We start from the raw sequence: 18,952 nt of genomic DNA on the forward strand, positions 1-18,952 counted from the left end.
AAGGTGTCATTCATTCCCCCTTTTCCCTCCCCTACAGTGAGTTTCCGGGTGAAAGCCTTGACCGTGTTGGTCGGACGACGATAGCGCCAGTGGCGTCGCCCCCTCCCTTGAGGCGTCATCTTGGAAGCTCAGCGGGTTCTTGCTGCTGTCACTGCAGGGATCGTTGCTGAACGCCGCCCCCAGTCGTCTTCGGCTAGGCGCTTGCCTTCGCTTCAATTCTTCCACCTCGCCTGGGTTGCTTAGGTCGTCATCGTTTGGCAGATGCTTTGCCGCCCCCTCTTCTGTGGCGGATGCTTTGCCGCCGTCATTGGTTGCTTCGGGCGGATGCTTTGCCGTCGTCGTTGGTTGCTTTGAGCGGATGCTTTGCCGCTATGGTTGTACTGGTTGGGTAGATGCGTTGCCACTGTTGTTCAAACCGTGTGAGTGTGCCCGGGTGGCCCGAATAGTAATATTTCAAACGTTCTCTTCTTCTTAATACAAAGATATGCGTATTCTAGAAAAAAAGCACCAAGCATTTCAATAAAAAAATCCAGAGAAAGATATAGCCAATTCATCATACTTCGTCACTCTCATGGCAAATTCTTTCAAAACTCAAACGTAAAATGCATTCGTCTGCAGTTCTTTTATTTGATTCGAACTCAAAAATTCCGATATGAATGTTTTATATCTATCAAGAACTCGAGATAACAAAATATGAGAAAATTACTTACAGTTCAACGTACACTGCAGATGATCTATCAACCTAGAGATTCTGATATTCTCTCTAATCTATCATGTTGCGCACCAGCATCCATTGCTTGTGCCAAGCACACAACCTAACTCCTTGTACCTACGCGCAGCGTCACGGCGTACTAGTCAGCTGCCGAGAGGATGGATGGGATCATCGATCATGCCAGGATCGTCGTCGTTTCCTTGACAGTTTTTGACCTTTTGCGTCATGCCGCCCCGAGTCGTCACCATTGCTTGTGTCTCCTTACGTGGAAAATTCCATGAACCGGCCGAATAGCTTTGTCGCAACTGAGCTGAAAAAGGAGACTGAAAATGATACAAGTACTTGATGTTTGGTGCGAGATAGACATCACCTTTTGAACGGATCAATTAGTAGTTTGCAGCGCAAACAGACGATTGAAAATGCAAGCCTGCCAGCTGCACTGATGGGAAAAGGGCATCCTAATTCCTGTTCAAATAAAGGGCATGATTAGCGGGATACTACTACCCATCATCTTGTGCAAATTTCTTGAGATGCTTGTACTGTTTCTGACTGCCGTTGGCGTCTGACAGCGAGATGCTGTGTGCTGCAGCAGCAACTCTACGGTGATATTTTCCGTCGCCATGCAGTTTTTTTCCCGTGTGGTAACAAAATACAAGATTTCCTGTCGTCGCCATACACTTCAAAGGTCTAGAAATTAAATAAAGCGAACTCTATTTTGGAATGTTTCGATGGGACTATAACGATTTTCTGAACGTCTCCAGTACTGATGGTTCTAACTGTCAAAATTAAACTTGTCGCTTTATCAATGTCTTGACTGCCGGTAACTGACAGATAGTAACCTATGCAAGCTTTAGTCAAGAAACGGAGATAAGCACAACTCAGCCACTTGCACATCGCAATCACTCGGATCAGTTATAGACCTTTCTCACAGGATTTCAACCCCAGACAAATTTTGCATGGCTGGCATGGTTGCATTGCAGGCTAACAACCACGTGTTGAGTGGAGAAATTGATGAGATGCCTTCAGGCTTCCTTATTCTGAATATTACATGTTTTTGTGCTCTTGTATCTCCTTACCTAATCGAACAGAAAAGGTGCAGCAGGAGAGCCAAATTCTGGTTTGCGCCAACAAGAAAGAGAGAGCCAGAATTTGACAGGCATGCTTGATTATTCTATATTAAATCTTATCTGGCATGCTTGACAGGACCAGCAAATGTTAAAAAGATATGAACCGTACATTGAAGATTGTGATGTCTCTAAAACATACAGTATATGTCCTCCCTAGCCTGCAAGCACTCGTTCGTTTACCATTATAATTTGGAGACTCGAACCATCTTCATATGATGCATGACAAACTAACCACTCATTACTGATCGCCAACAAACATGCATGCAGCTCACACCGCTAGCAAACAGCAAGACATGTTACCAACAGACTGTCACGGGCGCAAAAATGATCAAACGTGCAGGCTACTCTATATACGCAATATGCAATGCATGATATTCAGGCCATCGATCGCAAACACTTGAAAAGGATTGTAGTAGTGCTACTAGTCATGGCTTCCTCCCTGTCAGTGGTAGTGCTCATCCTGTGCCTAGCGGCGTCGGCCACGGCGCAACGACTGTCGCCGACATTCTACTCTAGGTCGTGTCCCCGAGCTCTGGCCACCATCAAGGCCGCCGTGACGGCCGCGGTGGCACAGGAGCCTCGCATGGGGGCCTCCCTGCTCAGGCTCCACTTCCATGACTGCTTTGTCCAAGCAAGTCCCTCTCAAGCCTCACTTTGTCGCATCTACTTTTAATTAATCATCAATCCAAGAGTAGTTAGTTAGAATCTTTGACGTGACCACGCCCTGGCTACAACGCTGCACGTTTAGCTACTTCTAATCCTGTTCTCACTAGGAGCTGTCAGGTTAACATGACTTCTAGGTGTACTAGTTTAGTTGCCGGAACACCATGAACTTTAAATTTTGACTGTTGGAACTAACTTTAAGTCCAAGACTTAATTTGACTCTTCGGTCAACTACGTATATGAACTTTACCTAAAAGACTAATTCTGTATCTTCTCCCAATAGTTTCATGTATATACTACTACTAACCGAAATTAAATATCTTCTTTTCTGTACGTGCTGGACACATCCATCTACAGGGTTGCGACGCGTCGGTGTTGCTGAACGACACGGCCACCTTCACCGGGGAGCAGACGGCGTTCCCCAACGTGGGATCGATCAGAGGCTTCACCGTGGTCGACAACATCAAGGCGCAAGTCGAGGCCGTGTGCCCGCGCACCGTCTCCTGCGCCGACATCCTCGCCGTCGCCGCCCGCGACTCCGTCGTCGCGGTAAGGCACTCGACGTCCACGTACAGTTGTCAACTTTGATCGTCGTCGGCCGGTTCACTTACGCTATCAACTTTAATTGTGCGTGTACTTGCAGTTAGGAGGGCCTTCATGGAGGGTTCTTCTCGGGAGGAGGGACTCAACGACGGCGAGCTTATCTCTGGCCAACAGCGACCTGCCAGCTCCGTCTTTGGATCTCGCCAATCTCACCGCTGCGTTCGCCAGGAAGGGCCTTAGCAGAACCGACCTAGTTGCTCTCTCAGGTTTAGTATTCATCTCTGAAGAACTTTCTTTACATCCCAATCAAGCTAAGACGCTAAGGACACGGACTGTGAAACTCATCTACACGACGTGCATTATTCAGGCGCGCACACCATCGGGCTGGCGCAGTGCACCAACTTCCGGGCTCGGATCTACAACGAGACCAACATCAACGCGGCGTTCGCGACGCTGCGGCGGGCCGGCTGCCCCGCGGCGGCCGGCAACGGGGACGGCAACCTGGCGCCGCTGGACACGGCGACGGCCACCGCGTTCGACAACGCCTACTACACCAACCTGCGGGCGCAGAGCGGGCTCCTGCACTCGGACCAGCAGCTCTTCAACGGCGGCGCCACGGACGGGCTGGTGCGCACGTACGCCTCCACCCCGACACGGTTCAACAGGGACTTCGCCGCCTCCATGGTCAGGATGGGGAACATCAGCCCGCTCACCGGCTCGCAGGGCCAGATCAGGCTCGCCTGCTCCAGGGTGAACTAACTACCCTAGGACACACAGGAGCCTGTTCGTCGTCTCAGCTCCCAATGCAAGCGATCCGATCCAACAGTGATCACACGTGTCTGGGAGCTATGTAATAAGGCCTTTTTCGGCCACTACTGTCACTTGTAGTGCTTGTGTTTGTACTACTGGGCGTGGTTCATGCACAGGAACAGCCCTTTAATTTCTTGGGTCATCATCAACATCAAGCGTGTGAAATGACCGAGAAATAAGTGGCGTGTAGCCAACCCATGTCATGTACTCCATCTGAAACTTGTGAGTACTTGCCCTCATGCAAATGCTTGTGGGACCCCCCGACCCCCGCGTAGTTCCCTTGCCCAACCATGTTACAGTGTTACAGTTGCAAATTGTCATCGTGGCAGTATCATACCATCAATGAAATGAAATGATGTTCATGTGAGAAGTTATGATGGCCAAAAGAAGCTTCAGATATTTTATTTTCGGCGCTGCTTGTGTCCGGACGTCTGATGGGAAATTTTTTATCGGACGCTCCGACAAAACATTAAAAATTACCTAGTGAAACATCAGCGGTCACTGTTTGCAACATGAAAAATAATGTGTAAAAGTAACTACATCGTTCGACTCTAGGGTAGAAAATTCCCGCACCAACACTATATTTCATGCAACATTCACTATGAAATATGTAGAAATAATGGTTGCAATATCTATATTTAACTATTGTCGGAGGATCCCACTCCGGACGGATGTCTGTTACGTAGCCGTTATTTTTTCAGTCTGATGAACAAACCACTACTGCATGCGTGCTGTTCCTAAAGCAGCTTTTTGGTCGACGGCCACAGATGGTTTCTTCAAGGAAAGACGGCCACGCGGCCACAAATGTTGACCTTTTCGTCATGCTGATTGAGACTAGTTCGCCCTGCCCTTATACGGAAACAGGGACGAAGGATCACACGTCGTTGCGCCGTATTGAAGCTTGATTGAGACAATGAAAAAAATAATGAGGGTGGCCACAAATGTTGACCTTTTCGTCATGCAGATTAAGACAATGACAAGGATAGCATGCATGTCTTGTGCCTGGCACACATCTCTGCTCAACTGACTGATGGCTACATTGCGCTGTTCATCTGACCATAATAAAACAGTTATTTGTTTGCTCTTCATCAGTTTATATTAGGGCTATATGGGTAACTAATTAGCGGTTAAACAGCTACTAATGGTCATAATCAATCAAAAGATGTTTTTCATAAGAATTTTCAGCTGCAGTCTAACTATCACACTTGATCAGAAAGTACTGACTCTGAGCTGACAGTTAGGAACCTTAGTCAGAAAAAGAAGCATAAACAAACGGAGAATTGCACTACATCACATCCTGCAATTTGCCATGTGCGTACCGATCCACTTGCATGTCGCGATCGTGCCATTTTTAACTATACACGAGACAAATTTCGTACGCTGAATTTCAATGCAGGACAAATTCAGAATGGCTGCTGGGTCGACATATAGTGGTAATCCTATCTGTGAAGCACTTGAGCCCCACGTGTGTTCAGTACTTCAGTGCAATGTCTAGCCAGATTTTTCCTTGAGCTCGCTGTGCATGTAGGCCATGTAGCTAGTAGTGCTTGCTTGTTGACCGGAAAGGTCTTGCCTTGGCCCGGGAGCTCCTTAATCCTTATCCTTCTGAATGATATGGTATTTTAGAACATTGCGAGTGATACATCAGGCGGTTGGAGGAGTAATGTTTGCATGATAAGATGCCAGGCCATAAGCAAAAATCTCAACATGTTTCGAAGAAGAAAAACCAAATAAAATCTTGAAGCCTAGCAGCTTATGGGCATTGCCGCGGTCAACTTGTGTTCTGTTTTCCCATGCAGAATATTAGAGTATGTTAGTTCTGAGGCTCATATCTATCCAGGAACCACGGAAACTGCAAGAATAATCAACCATATATGGCCATACTCCGTTAAACAATTCCCCATTCTCTGAAGCTCTCGGTCATACTGTCTACTGAGGCTCCCATTCAGTCTATGCAAATACATAGAGCAGCTGACAGAGGCGAGCATATGTTCAGCTGACAAATTGAAGTGATGAATGTACATTTTACTAGTACATGCTCCTTCCCACCAACTTGTCATTGTTGATTTGGCTAGCTCCATGCATTCATGCCAAAATAAAAAAACCCTAGTCGGCAGATTAGTGCAGCATGACAAGTTGACGAGCCAGAGAGAAAATAAGGCACGGCGTGTGCCTATGAGTAACCCTGCTCGTGGCTATATATATCTGCATGCAATGCAGCTCATAGCACAGCATTCCACAAGCATCTCAGCAGCTGAGTGCCTTGCTCCTCTGCTCTGTGTAGAAGCTGCAATTGCACTGCTGCTTCTGCTTGTAGTACGTGCTCTGCTCGCCATGGCGTCTTCGGTTTCAGTCTTGCTGCTGCTCTGCATGGCCGCGGTGGCGTCGGCGCAGCTGTCGCCGACGTTCTACGACACGTCGTGCCCCAACGCGCTGTCCACCATCAAGAGCGCCGTGACGGCCGCCGTGAAAAAGGAGAACCGGATGGGTGCCTCCTTGCTCAGGCTGCACTTCCATGACTGCTTTGTCCAGGCAAGTTCCCCACTCACCTTCATATCATATGGCCTCACGTCTTGCATGCACTTTATACGCACATCACCTAATGGCATCCCTGATGTGACAGTTTAGTTCCAATTTTCCGGCCACAGTCAATAACTCAGTTGAAGTCTAGTAGTTTGGGCATTCTAATTTAACTAAAGTCACAATAGGAACTGCCAAATTACTGGTGTCCACTCTCGACTCCATTCTAACAGAATCATCTGTATGCGTGTGACATCAGGGGTGCGACGCGTCCGTGCTGCTGGACAGCGGAGGCGAGCAGGGGGCGATACCCAACGCGGGGTCGCTGAGGGGCTTCAACGTCATCGCCAACATCAAGGCGCAGGTGGAGGCCATCTGCAAGCAGACCGTCTCCTGCGCCGACATCCTCGCCGTCGCCGCCCGCGACTCCGTTGTAGCGGTAAGATGACGAACATTTGGCCATTTGGCCCTTCAGCTCATGCAATCGATTCATTCCTTTAATTTCGAACAGTTGGGAGGGCCCTCATGGACGGTTCCCTTGGGGCGGAGGGACTCCACAAGCGGGAGCGCGGCCCTGGCAAACAGCGACCTGCCGCCTCCCTTCTTCAACCTCAGCGACCTCATCGGCTCCTTCTCCAACAAGGGTTTCAGCGCAACTGAAATGGTTGCACTCTCTGGTGCGTGCGGCTCTTAGCTTGTACACGATTATACCCTTCCTTTGCTTTCTTCACGTGGCAACAAAAACTAAAGCTCCTTGCTTTGCGCCGCGCTTGCATGCAGGGGCGCACACGATCGGGCAGGCGCAGTGCCTCAACTTCAGGGACCACATCTACAACGACACCAACATCAACGCGGGCTTCGCGAGCTCGCTCAAGGCCAACTGCCCCCGGCCGACCGGCAACGGCGACGGCAACCTGGCGCCGCTCGACACATCGACGCCCTACACGTTCGACAACGCCTACTACAGCAACCTATTGAGCCAGAAGGGGCTCCTGCACTCCGACCAGGAGCTCTTCAACGGTGGCAGCACGGACAACACCGTCAGGAACTTCGCCTCCAACAAGGCCGCCTTCAGCAGCGCCTTCGCCGCGGCCATGGTGAAGATGGCCAACCTCAGCCCGCTCACCGGCTCACAGGGACAGATCAGGCTCACCTGCTCCAAAGTGAACTAAGAATTAATAATCACCATATATACACAAGCATTGTAGTACATGCTAATAAGGTAAGGCCAGCTTAGTATATTTTACAAGTGTGTAATCCTACATGAATGAGGAACTGAGTGAGATGCTGCAAAAGTGGCATGCTTCAGCTCAAGCAAAAGATGTTTCTGTAATTTCAGGGGCTCCATGCAAAGGAATGGAAGATCCCCTTGCTTAATGATGCACTTCTCTCTTTATAAATATGGCCCGGTTCATCATTTGGTAGGTCAACACCGTTACTAAACATGACGTTTGAAGGCTGGAAAAAGTGTTTTTTCTAATGTCACGGGGGAGAGCATCCCACCTGAATTGTACTCATAAGATGTGGCAGACCACAGATCAACGACAGCTGGAAAAAAGTGTTATGTGATATGGCATAATTGTGAATCATAAGGTGTTTATGTATCTAGCTGTTAATCAAACAGTAGATGAAATATATGCTACTCCCTCCGTTCCAAATTGTAAGTCATTCCAAGAATCTTGGAGATTCAAAGTATCTCAAGTTTGACCAAATTTATATAATAATATAATAATATTTATGATGTCAACTAAGTATCATTAGATTCTTTATCAATTATATTTTCATAGTATATCTATTTGATGTCATAAATCTTTATATTTTTCTCTATAATTTGGTCAAACTTGAGATGTTTTAACTCTCCAAGATTCTTGGAATGACTTACAATTTAGGACGGAGGGAGTACTATATCAAATACTTGTGTTTTCCGTTAAAAAGACAAATACTTATGTTTTAGAGAAGAACCAATCCAACTTTAAGATCATGACAGCCAAGAACTTCTAAAATATTTCATTTGCAAACATAAAAAATCGTTGCATGGATTTGTCTTTAAAGCACTTTCGTAATCTCGCTCACAGATACTTATTTGATTTTGCAAATATATTCTAATAGAAAATAATGGTCAAAGTTGTGTCAAATATATATAGTGAATAATTAGAAAACGTCAATTATTTTTTTATAGGATGGAGCACTGTGTGTCTGTGTCTCAAGTATGCTATTTAAGAGTTTACCAACCAAAATATTACTACCAAGAATGGAGTTCTCTCCTAATCAGAACTTGGTTTAACGCTCAACGGTGCTACCTCTAGCTTGACAAAGCTGCACTTTTGGGTTATGTTAGGGTGAACATGGTACCGTTAAAATGAAAAATCAACGTGTCAACATCGTCTAGTCACGTCAATGCCAAGTTGCCAACTGATAACGCTCTCCTAGTGCCAGAATGGCTGCACGAGGTCAGACAAAGGTGGATTTTTCTTGGACAAATGCTGACCATTTTGCCTAATCACTCCAATCCATTCGTCCAAGCTGTTTCGTCCGGTGGCACTCATGTGGACCCAGGTCAATGTCTTGCTAGCTAGATGAGAGTGACGTCCGTCCTAGCATAACTGCAGGTTATACTAGTCATCACTAAACAACTGATACTGGCACAGTAGTAACTGTAGCTCAAGATTTTTTTCGCGCATGTGAATAGTATTTATGTTCTTTTCTTATATGATATAAATATATAGGTTTCCAAATTCAATATCTACCCGTTTTGTGTTGAACAACTATCTGTGTTACATATATTTCCAAATTAGTTTGCAAAAACTAACATTTTTTTAAAAAATATTCCCCAAATTGAACTAGAACGTCATGTTAAATTTAAGTATAGATCCATTGGAACCACTAACATTTTTTTAAAATTTAAGTAGAATTCGTAGCTATCATGTCAAATCTTTTTCTGGCGCAACTAATAGCTAGAATGCACGTTCCACTTATTTTTGTTCATTGGATTGGGTTGACCCAAAACTTGCTAAAAGTTAGATAAAATGGCATATCAAGTAGTTAATTTAGGAGAATAAATCAGTGTATTGAATTAGGCCAATCTCAGTGCACAGTTTCATAGCACAGTCATTGAGAACTAGGTAATTGTGCCAGCGGAGTGTCATGGGGATGAAACTCCTCTCACATCTGATGAAACTCTCCTCATAAATGACCTTATCAAGTCAGCAAAATTGCTGATGTGGCATAAAATTTAATGCTCATGAAACTTTTCATGAAACTCCATTAAGACTGGCCTTAGCTAACCTAGAAAAGAATATTAGAAGTCCACTTGCATCCCTGCTTATGGCTATGGTATACTCAAACTGTCCTCACAATATCTAATCTAAATGCTTCTGTTTAAACTAGTTTATCAAAACATAAATAAGATGGGTACGTTCTTCTATCGACACACAACGTGCATGTTCCGGGATTAATGCATAACGCAATGCATTATTTGCAAGACACTGCTCATGACACGTGCCGCCCGTCTTCCTTGACCAGCACTTGGTACCGACTACCAACCATCCTGTATCAGATACATGTTGGTCAATACTACATGCCGGATCGAGTGGCTAGCTGCACTGCATGACGAAAATGGTTGCTGGCATCCAGAGACTAAACCTGGACCAGTTCAGAATCCGATTTGGATGCTTTTCTGATCCCTAGTGACATGCAGGCATCAGCGGGGCCTATAAATATGCATGGAGTGCGTCATTCCCTCTGCAGACCATAGCCAACGAGCAAAATAAAGCAGCTGGGAAGCTACCGATCGATCGAGGAAGCAAGCATAGCCATGGCCTCTGCTTCTTTCCTTGGGTTGTTGGTGCTCGTGGCGCTGGCCTCTGGGGCGTCGGCGCAGCTGTCGCCGACGTTCTACGACACGTCGTGCCCCAACGCGCTGTCCACCATCAGGACCGCCGTGAACGCCGCGGTGGCGCAGGAGGCTCGCATGGGGGCGTCCCTGCTCAGGCTGCACTTCCACGACTGCTTCGTCCAAGCAAGTCCCACATATGCATTACCCTTAATCTTTTCTTGTTCTGTTCTTTAATTTAACATTCGATCATCCAAATTGAAGTCTTTTTTGTAAGCTAGCAGCAGTAAATGCAAGCAAGGAACTAATTGGGTATTCTAATTTCTAAACCTTACTCCAGGGCTGCGACGCGTCCGTTCTGCTGAATGAAACGAGCGGGGAGCAGACCCAGGCGCCGAACTTTAGATCGCTGAGGGGCTTCGAGGTCATCGACAACATCAAGGCGCAGATCGAGGCCTTGTGCCCGCAGACCGTCTCCTGCGCCGACATCCTCACCGTTGCCGCCCGCGACTCCGTCGTAGCGGTGAGATCATTAGCACGCGATTACTGAACGATCCATGCATGCTCTGATGCTCGTACTCTGTTGCTGTTGCCTTGTTGGTCTTCCACAGCTCGGGGGACCATCGTGGACCGTTCCACTCGGAAGAAGGGACTCTACCATGTCATTCCCGAACCAGGCACTTAGCGACCTCCCACCTCCTACAGATAGCCTCCAAAACCTTATAGCAGCGTTTAGGAACAAGAACGACCTCGACGCAACAGACTTGGTTGCCCTCTCAGGTGCATGCCCTAGAACAGTTCTTCGTGTTCATCTCATCGTTAATCTGTAGATAATTAAATTTGAATCTTTGATGTCAGTGCCAGCCAGGAGCCCAACAGGACACTCCTAGCTTTGTGATTTGTTTCGGAACTGACATCTAGGTCACCGTACCTTTGCAGGCGCTCACACTATCGGACAGGCGCGGTGCACGACCTTCCGGGACCACATCACCGAGCCCAACATCAACCCCACCTTCGCGGCGTCGCTCAGGGCCAACTGCCCCGCGACAGGCGGCGACGACAACCTGGCGCCGCTGGACGTCACGACGCCCAACAGTTTCGACAACGCCTACTTCAGCAACCTGATGTCGCAAAGGGGTCTCCTGCACTCGGACCAGGAGCTCTTCAACAACGGCAGCACCGACAACATCGTCAGGAACTTCGCGTCCAACGCGGCGGCGTTCAGCAGCGCCTTCGCCACGGCCATGGTGAAGATGGGCAACCTTCAGCCGCTGACCGGGACCAATGGGCAGATCAGGCGCCTCTGCTGGAGGGTCAACTCGTAAGACTACTACAGAGTCACAGACGATGTGGGTCATTGGCAGCGCCAGGCGTATGCCAATGTGCTAGCCGCATAAACGAATAAGGTCGTGCACGCACAACCAACAAGGATACATATACATGTGTCAATGTGGGTCAAGTGGTGTGCACCATGCAGCTCGCTTTCTTGTTCCACAAGGTGTATGGAACGGAGAGAGCGCATGCTTGTCGTGTACCTACATATGTAATGAGTTCTCATGCAAAGGCATTGGGAGATTAATTAAGCGATATTTTTCTAGAAATCCTTTTTTTTTCAAAAGTTTCTACATTTTGAAAAAAAAATGCTTTTAAAACAAAATGTTTTTTATAAAAGTGTTTTTTCAAACGGTTAAGGATTATTGTTGGTCTTCACAATTTTTATAAAGTGGCAAAGAGTTTTCTAGTTCAATTTGGACATTTCTTGAGAGGAAAAAAATTAGCAAACCAATAAACCCTAGCCCAACATTTCAAAAAAAAGTAATCAACCACTTCATAAATAACTCCTGACAATTACTTCAATTAAGTTAAAAAAGTGTTGGCTATTTGAGAAAATTATAAAAAAGATCAATAACCTCCGGCCATTCACACATACACTCTGGGAATCATGAAAAATCTTATAGTGTTTGGGCAAATGGTCCATGTTGTCAATCCATATCCTATATTAAAATATGAAGTTATTCAATAAGGAAAAAATGCTATCAGTTTGGCTCGGGCCAGCTGCCAGCTGGAGCTGACAAGAAAGTTCAAAAATATATAATTCGTTAAACATCAGCTAATCTTGTCAGGGCTTTCACAAGTGGGAAATGACTGCACAACGGTCAGAGCAAGGTGGAATAATTGTCTTCGACGAATGCTGACATCTTTGTTAACAACGACACCAGCGTCAACTTTGTCGGGCCCGCCTTCCTTCTAATCCAGGCAATGGAGAGAAGTCCAACCCCTAACCCCAACTCCGAACCCTAACCCACCAACCCTGAACCCTAACCTCACACAAGACCTCGCCGGACGTGGAGAAGAAGCTCATACGGCCTTTGCATTAGTGAGAGGACGAAGAAGGAAAAATCAGATGTGATAAAGAAAGGAAACACTCGAAGTTCAATGTTTAATGTAGTTCGCATTTCAAAGCACTCGGAGAAAACATATTATTTTGATTCCTGAAGTTGGTTGTTATTAAAAGGGAGAATGCTATATCCCTGCTAGCCCATGTGTTCTAAGATCTGACGCCCAGTCCGTAAACTAGCAGCCAGCATATTTCCAAACACACACTTCCATAATAATCTGAACAACTAATTATCAAGGGTAACTTAGTAGGTTCATGACCGAGAACCATATATGGCTATCTGGTACAAAACTGGCGCGTGAGGTCCATGTGCATTAGCACCTTTATAAGGAAAGCATTCCCTAAACCCACCTACGAGTTCGCATACTATTCACTGGGCCATCTACATGATTGGCTGCACCACTGCAGAGAGTGTGTGCTGGGCTGCTGGCCATAGCAATTGTTTCGAATTGGCCAGAGGGTTGCTGGTTTGCATTGGATGCTTGCATACAAAATTTCATTCATGAATTCAGCCTAACCTGCCTTGTATTCTAATGTATCACATGTATGCCGGATCGAGTGGCTAGCTGTACCTGCACTGCATGACGAAAATGGTTGCTGGCATTCAGCGGCTAAACCTGGACTAGTGTGGCATCCGATTTGGATGTTTCTGAGTGACCTCTGATCCCTAATGATATGCAGGCATCAGTGGGCCTATAAATATGCATGGAGTGCACCATTCCCTTTGCAGAGACCACAGCAGCCAACGAGCAATATAGTAGCAGCTGGCAAGCTACCGAGCAAGCATAGCCGCCATGGCCTCTGCTTCATTCCTTTGCTTGTTAGTGCTCGTGGCGCTGGCCTCTGGGGCGTCGGCGCAGCTGTCGCCGACGTTCTACGACACGTCGTGCCCCAACGCGCTGTCCACCATCAGGACCGCCGTGAACGCCGCGGTGGCGCAGGAGGCTCGCATGGGGGCGTCCCTGCTCAGGCTGCACTTCCACGATTGCTTTGTCCAAGCAAGTCTCACACGCATAACCCTTGATCTTTCCTTGTCTGTTCTTTAATTTGACAGTCGATCATCCAAATTTGAGCAGGGCTGCGACGCTTCCGTTCTGCTGAATGACACGAACGGCGAGCAGAGCGCGGGTCCGAACGTGGGATCGCTGAGAGGCTTCGGCGTCATCGACAACATCAAGGCGCAGGTGGAGGCTTTGTGCCCGCAGACCGTCTCCTGCGCCGACATCCTCACCGTCGCCGCCCGCGACTCCGTCGTAGCGGTGAGATCATTAGCACGCGATGTCTTTCTGTGTGTTGATTGTTACCCTGATGCTTCTACTCTGTTGCTGTTGGCTTGTAACTAACTTGTATGCAGCTCGGCGGGCCTTCGTGGACTGTTCTACTGGGAAGAAGGGACTCTACCAGTTCATTCCCGAACCAGGCAAATACCGACCTCCCAGCTCCTCAATCTAGCCTCCGAAATCTTATAGATGCGTTTGGGAATAAGACCCTCTCCGCAACAGACATGGTTGCTCTCTCAGGTGCATGCCCCTAGCTAGAACAGTTCGTGTTAATTCTTCTCATCGATCAGTAGATACATTTGAATCTTTGATATGGCAGTGGCAGCCACGAGCCCAGGACTCCAAGGTTTCCATTTGTTTCAAAACTGACGATGCAGGCGAACCTTTAATTTGCAGGCGCTCACACTATCGGACAGGCGCAGTGCACGAACTTCCGGGACCATATCACCGAGAGCAACATCAACCCCGCCTTCGCCGCGTCGCTCAGGACCAGCTGCCCCGCGACAGGCGGCGACACCAACCTGGCGCCGCTGGACGTCACGACGCCCAACACCTTCGACAACGCCTACTACAACAACCTGCTGTCCCAAAGGGGGCTCCTGCACTCGGACCAGGAGCTATTCAACAACGGCAGCACCGACAGCACGGTCATGAACTTCGCGTCCAACGCGGCGGCGTTCAGCAGCGCCTTCACGACGGCCATGGTGAAGATGGCGAACATTCAGCCGCTGACCGGGACACAGGGCCAGATCAGGCGCCTCTGCTGGAGGGTCAACTCGTAAGCCTACAGCGTAACAGACGATATACGTATAGGCAGCGCCCGCGTACGCCAATGTGCTACGACAAGCGCGTGCGTAACCGCGTAAGCGAATAAGGTCGCGCAAGCACTACGCCACTACCAACAAGGATCTGTACTAGTATGTGTCAATGTGTGTCGATCGAGTGGTGTGCAACAGCTCTCTTTCTTGTTCTACAAAGTGTATGGAACGGAGAGTGCACACTTACCGTACTTGCATCTACGTATGTAAACGAGTTCTCATGCAAAGGCATTGAGAGATTAATTAAGTGATATTTTGCTGAGCTCTTGCAGCACACTTATGAGTGATGATTGAAGGAAGGGGCTACTCGAGGCATGCCAGCTTCTAGAGTCTAGAGCTGTGTAGTTCTTCGCATTCGCATCCTATAGCTGACCTTTCATTTTGTGTATGTCATAGTGTGGTTTAAACACTGATGCCTCTCTCTTGAGAGGTTTGAAGACAGTAATTTTTCTATTCTCTACAAAGAGTTGATACTTTTTTCTAGAAATCCTTTTTTCAGAAACTTTCTGCATTCTGAATCTTCCTAAACTGGAACCAACATGTACAAACCGTGTTAAGCTACACATTTCACTACATGATATCAAAGATCTGTCAAGCTAAAGTGCTTTTTTTCCCAACTGGTTAAGCATTAGTTTTCCTTTTCACATTTTTCATTAAGTGGCTGAGGGTTTTCTAGTTTAATTTAGACGTTTGCTCCGGCGGTCCTTCCCTTGAAAAAATAAACATTTCTAAAAAACACTTTGGCTGTTTGAGAAAATTATGAAGAATATCGGTAATAACCATACACCATTCACAAAAACACTTGGAGAATCATGAAAATCTCGTAGTGTTTGCACACAAATGGTCCATGTTGTCAATAATAATTCATAGCCTACTAAAATCTGAAGCTATATTATTAAAAAATGAAAAATGCTATTCATTTAGGCTTAGGCCAGCTGCCAGCTGGAGCTGATAGGGAGGTTCAAAAGAAATATAATTGGTTAACATCGGCTAATCTTGTCAGGGCTTTCACAAGTGGGAAATGACTGCACAACGGTCAGAGCAAGATGGAATCGTCTTGGACGAATGCTGACCTCTTTGCCAACTCGGTGCCATGCATCAATGGATTCTTTATGATGCTTCGTCCGTTAGTATGAAATTTCCACATAAAAGACGAAGCATGATAGACTTTGGAGGTTGATGTTTAGCAAGCAAACGAAAATGACGTCCTACAAAAGGATGCAACTAACACGTTAACCCACTAGTGTTATTGCCAGGGGCAAATTAATAAGGGATTGTGCAAGCTTACAATGACGGGAGATAAATTATTCCTGTAGCAATGATAGGCCTCACATCCTATATGGCTATACACAACTGTTCTGGACATAATATAGTATTATGGTTCTCCCAAATGATGAATGATAGTCCAACACCAGTACTCAACTTAACTTGTATAATCAAATAACAATATATATATTGGAATAGGTTCGGCTCACGAGATACATGGATAAAACGTTGGTAAAAAGATTGGACTGAAGATTTTTTGGGAGCTCAATCAGTTTAAAGTTTAAACCTCTCATCGGATGACCTTTTTTTGTGAAGCTCAACCTTTTACCAGTTCACCTCATATGAAGAATCTAGTGCACTAAAACAAATCAGTTTTTTCCAGAAAAATTGATGGTTCGCGCATTCCAATTATTACATCAGCATCCTTGCTTGTATTGTCATTTTATCGAGCTACTCCCTCCGTTCCAAATTGCAGGTCGTTTTAGCTTTTTTATGTTCATAGATATTATTATGCATCTAGACATACACTATATCCAGGTGCATAGTAAAAATTATGCACTAAAAAAACTAAAATGACCTGCAATTTGCAACGGAGGGGAGTAGTTATGAAAAACAAAATTTATCAGCTAATTATTGAGTGTAGAAAGAGAAAAAAAAAGAGGATTGAGCAAAGATGTCATCGTTTCCCACAACTAACTAACTATATCTGCGCAGCAATGTGCGGGATACGCACAGTCTATTACGGAGTAGTATATTGGTATTAGCATATGAACACTCTTCCCCGCATGTCTTTGCTGACCACAACAACACTTGAACCAATCCACTCCAAGTCTCCAGTGTTCCACTCCAAGTCTCCGGCCTGAAAAAAAGAAAAGGGTCTCTCCAGCACTGGTTGATTTGAATAATATTCTCCTAGAGGAACGCATGCTAATTTGGTACAGCCCAAAGAATCAAAGATGGAGCCGAACCAATAATGCAAGGTTGCATTACAAATAAACTACACTGATCAAATCAATGTACACCAATATGTCGCAGAGATGCCAGATGGAGTGCGTGCCTGCCTGCCTTTACAATGATAATGGTGTGCATGCCTGCAGTTCTCTATAATAGTTAGGCACCAATTTTGGATGCTCTAGCCTTAGTAGTGCGGTGTGATTACTGGTGATATACACTAGCCAGCCTTTGTATATCTGTGCTCAAATCTCTAGCTATAAATGTGCATGGGATGCAATCTCTTGCAGGCCACGGCGAAACAGATATTAGCTGCAATTAGTTAGGCACACTAGTACCTCTGATCTCTGTAGATACAATAGTCATGGCCTCTGCCTCTTGCCTTAGCCTGTTGGTGCTGCTGGCGCTGGCCTCGTCGGCGGCGGCGCAGCTGTCGTCGACGTTCTACGACACGTCGTGCCCCAACGCGCTGTCCACCATCAAGAGCGCCGTCACGTCGGCCGTGAACAACGAGCCGCGCATGGCGGCGTCGCTGCTCAGGATGCACTTCCACGACTGCTTCGTCGATGCAAGTCCCTGCCGCGCTTACTACTGTATTTGCTACGGCAGGAACATGGCTAACAAAATTCAGTGGACATGCTGACCAGATTTGACTACATGCAGGGCTGCGACGCGTCGGTTCTGCTGAATGACACGTCGACCTTCACCGGCGAGCAGGGGGCGATCCCAAACAGGAATTCTCTGAGAGGCTTCACCGTCATCGACAACATCAAGGCGCAGGTGGAGGCCGTGTGCAATCGGACCGTCTCCTGCGCCGACATCCTCGCCGTCGCCGCCCGTGACTCCGTCGTAGCGGTAAGCAATTATTTGGTTTGGAACTCTGGATGCGGCTACTTGTACATTTACCGGATGGTAGTAGGCTTATTTATTTGGTTTGGAACTCTGGATTCATGCGCAGCTTGGAGGGCCGTCGTGGACTGTCCTTCTAGGGAGGAGGGACTCCACCACTGCAAGCAAGGCCAATGCAGAGAGCGACCTGCCAGGCCCTTCCTTCGACCTCGCGAATCTCACCCAGGCGTTCGCAAACAAGGGCCTCAACCTCACCGACATGGTTGCTCTGTCAGGCGGGCACACGATCGGGCAGGCGCAGTGCCGCTTCTTCCGCGACCACATCTACAACGACACCAACATCAACTCCACCTTCGCGTCGTCGCTGCAGGCCAACTGCCCCCGGGCGAGCGGCAGCGGCGACAGCTCCCTGGCGCCGCTGGACACGGCGTCGCCCACCAGCTTCAACAACGACTACTTCAGCAACCTGCTGTCGCGGAAGGGGCTCCTGCACTCCGACCAGGAGCTCTTCAACGGCGGCAGCGCCGACGGCATGGTCCGGAGCTTCGCGTCCAGCGCGTCGGCGTTCAGCAGCGCCTTCGCGGCGGCGATGGTGAAGATGGGGAACATCAGCCCCAAGACGGGGAGCCAGGGCCAGATCAGGCTCACCTGCTCCAAGGTGAACTCCTGATCCATCAAGATGTGTACGTGTCGAATAAGCTAATTAAGCTCGAGTACCAACCATGCAAGTAGGATGCATGCATACCTGCATCTAAGTATATGTAACGAATCCTCCTCGTGCAAAGGCATGGTGAAGTTCAGGTGTCAGAATGCGTTGGCATGAACACGGCAGCGATTTCCATTACGCTCATTGTCTATGGCGACGGCTCCGTCATCCACCTGTGGTTGAGGTTGAGCACGCGTGCCCGCCTCGTTTCCGCTCACTCACCGTGCTCATACCACTGTGACGAGGAGCAACACCAAGATCATCAGCCGACCGGGCGGCGATCTCCCCTCCGATCCGCCTTGGACTTGCGGAGTAGCGGAGGCCGGCCGCGCGCGAGAGGTTGTGGGCTTGTGGCGGGATGGCGAGGGTCTGTCGTGTACACAAACATGGGCTTACTTGACTGGGCCACAGGCTCGTTAGGGTGGGTGGGTCAGCTAAAACAAAAATTTTGCAGCCGGCAGCCACCGGACCTTCTTT

The 18,952-nt window shown here is 47.5% G+C and overlaps 5 protein-coding genes across 6 annotated transcripts; all 5 read left to right on the top strand.

Annotated features, from left to right (window-relative positions):
- Window positions 1-2,178: 2,178 nt before the first annotated feature.
- Window positions 2,179-4,225, top strand: LOC117843175 (peroxidase 70). The gene is made up of 4 exons (XM_034723736.2): window positions 2,179-2,470; window positions 2,860-3,051; window positions 3,146-3,311; window positions 3,413-4,225. The coding sequence occupies exons 1-4, from the start codon at window positions 2,204-2,206 to the stop codon at window positions 3,802-3,804; spliced, it is 1,017 nt and encodes a 338-aa protein (XP_034579627.2). The 5' UTR covers window positions 2,179-2,203; the 3' UTR covers window positions 3,805-4,225.
- Window positions 4,226-6,072: 1,847 nt separating this feature from the next.
- On the top strand, window positions 6,073-7,792 carry LOC140221752 (peroxidase 2-like). 2 transcript variants are annotated; one of them, XR_011897456.1, is made up of 5 exons: window positions 6,073-6,387; window positions 6,635-6,814; window positions 6,887-7,052; window positions 7,156-7,597; window positions 7,715-7,792. XR_011897456.1 is itself a non-coding variant. In XM_072291695.1 (4 exons), the coding sequence occupies exons 1-4, from the start codon at window positions 6,190-6,192 to the stop codon at window positions 7,545-7,547; spliced, it is 936 nt and encodes a 311-aa protein (XP_072147796.1). In that variant the 5' UTR covers window positions 6,073-6,189; the 3' UTR covers window positions 7,548-7,792. The 2 variants fall into 2 exon arrangements, 1 of the variants encoding a protein (XP_072147796.1); XM_072291695.1 differs by having other exon boundaries at window positions 7,156-7,792.
- Window positions 7,793-10,110: 2,318 nt separating this feature from the next.
- LOC117844505 (peroxidase 66) lies at window positions 10,111-11,808 on the top strand. The gene is made up of 4 exons (XM_034725200.2): window positions 10,111-10,393; window positions 10,548-10,730; window positions 10,819-10,987; window positions 11,147-11,808. Exons 1-4 carry the CDS (start codon window positions 10,190-10,192, stop codon window positions 11,530-11,532), a joined length of 942 nt encoding a protein of 313 aa, XP_034581091.2. The 5' UTR covers window positions 10,111-10,189; the 3' UTR covers window positions 11,533-11,808.
- A 1,506-nt stretch (window positions 11,809-13,314) lies between these two features.
- LOC117843538 (peroxidase 22.3) lies at window positions 13,315-14,965 on the top strand. The gene is made up of 4 exons (XM_034724161.2): window positions 13,315-13,603; window positions 13,682-13,864; window positions 13,960-14,125; window positions 14,282-14,965. The coding sequence occupies exons 1-4, from the start codon at window positions 13,400-13,402 to the stop codon at window positions 14,665-14,667; spliced, it is 939 nt and encodes a 312-aa protein (XP_034580052.1). The 5' UTR covers window positions 13,315-13,399; the 3' UTR covers window positions 14,668-14,965.
- A 2,020-nt stretch (window positions 14,966-16,985) lies between these two features.
- Window positions 16,986-18,613, top strand: LOC117843535 (peroxidase 2). Its single transcript, XM_034724158.2, has 3 exons — window positions 16,986-17,488; window positions 17,584-17,775; window positions 17,879-18,613. Exons 1-3 carry the CDS (start codon window positions 17,285-17,287, stop codon window positions 18,437-18,439), a joined length of 957 nt encoding a protein of 318 aa, XP_034580049.1. The 5' UTR covers window positions 16,986-17,284; the 3' UTR covers window positions 18,440-18,613.
- The last annotated feature ends 339 nt before the right edge of the window (window positions 18,614-18,952 follow it).

This window comes from Setaria viridis, chromosome 2 (genome assembly GCF_005286985.2).
Source record: "Setaria viridis chromosome 2, Setaria_viridis_v4.0, whole genome shotgun sequence".
Classification (NCBI taxonomy): domain Eukaryota; kingdom Viridiplantae; phylum Streptophyta; class Magnoliopsida; order Poales; family Poaceae; genus Setaria; species Setaria viridis.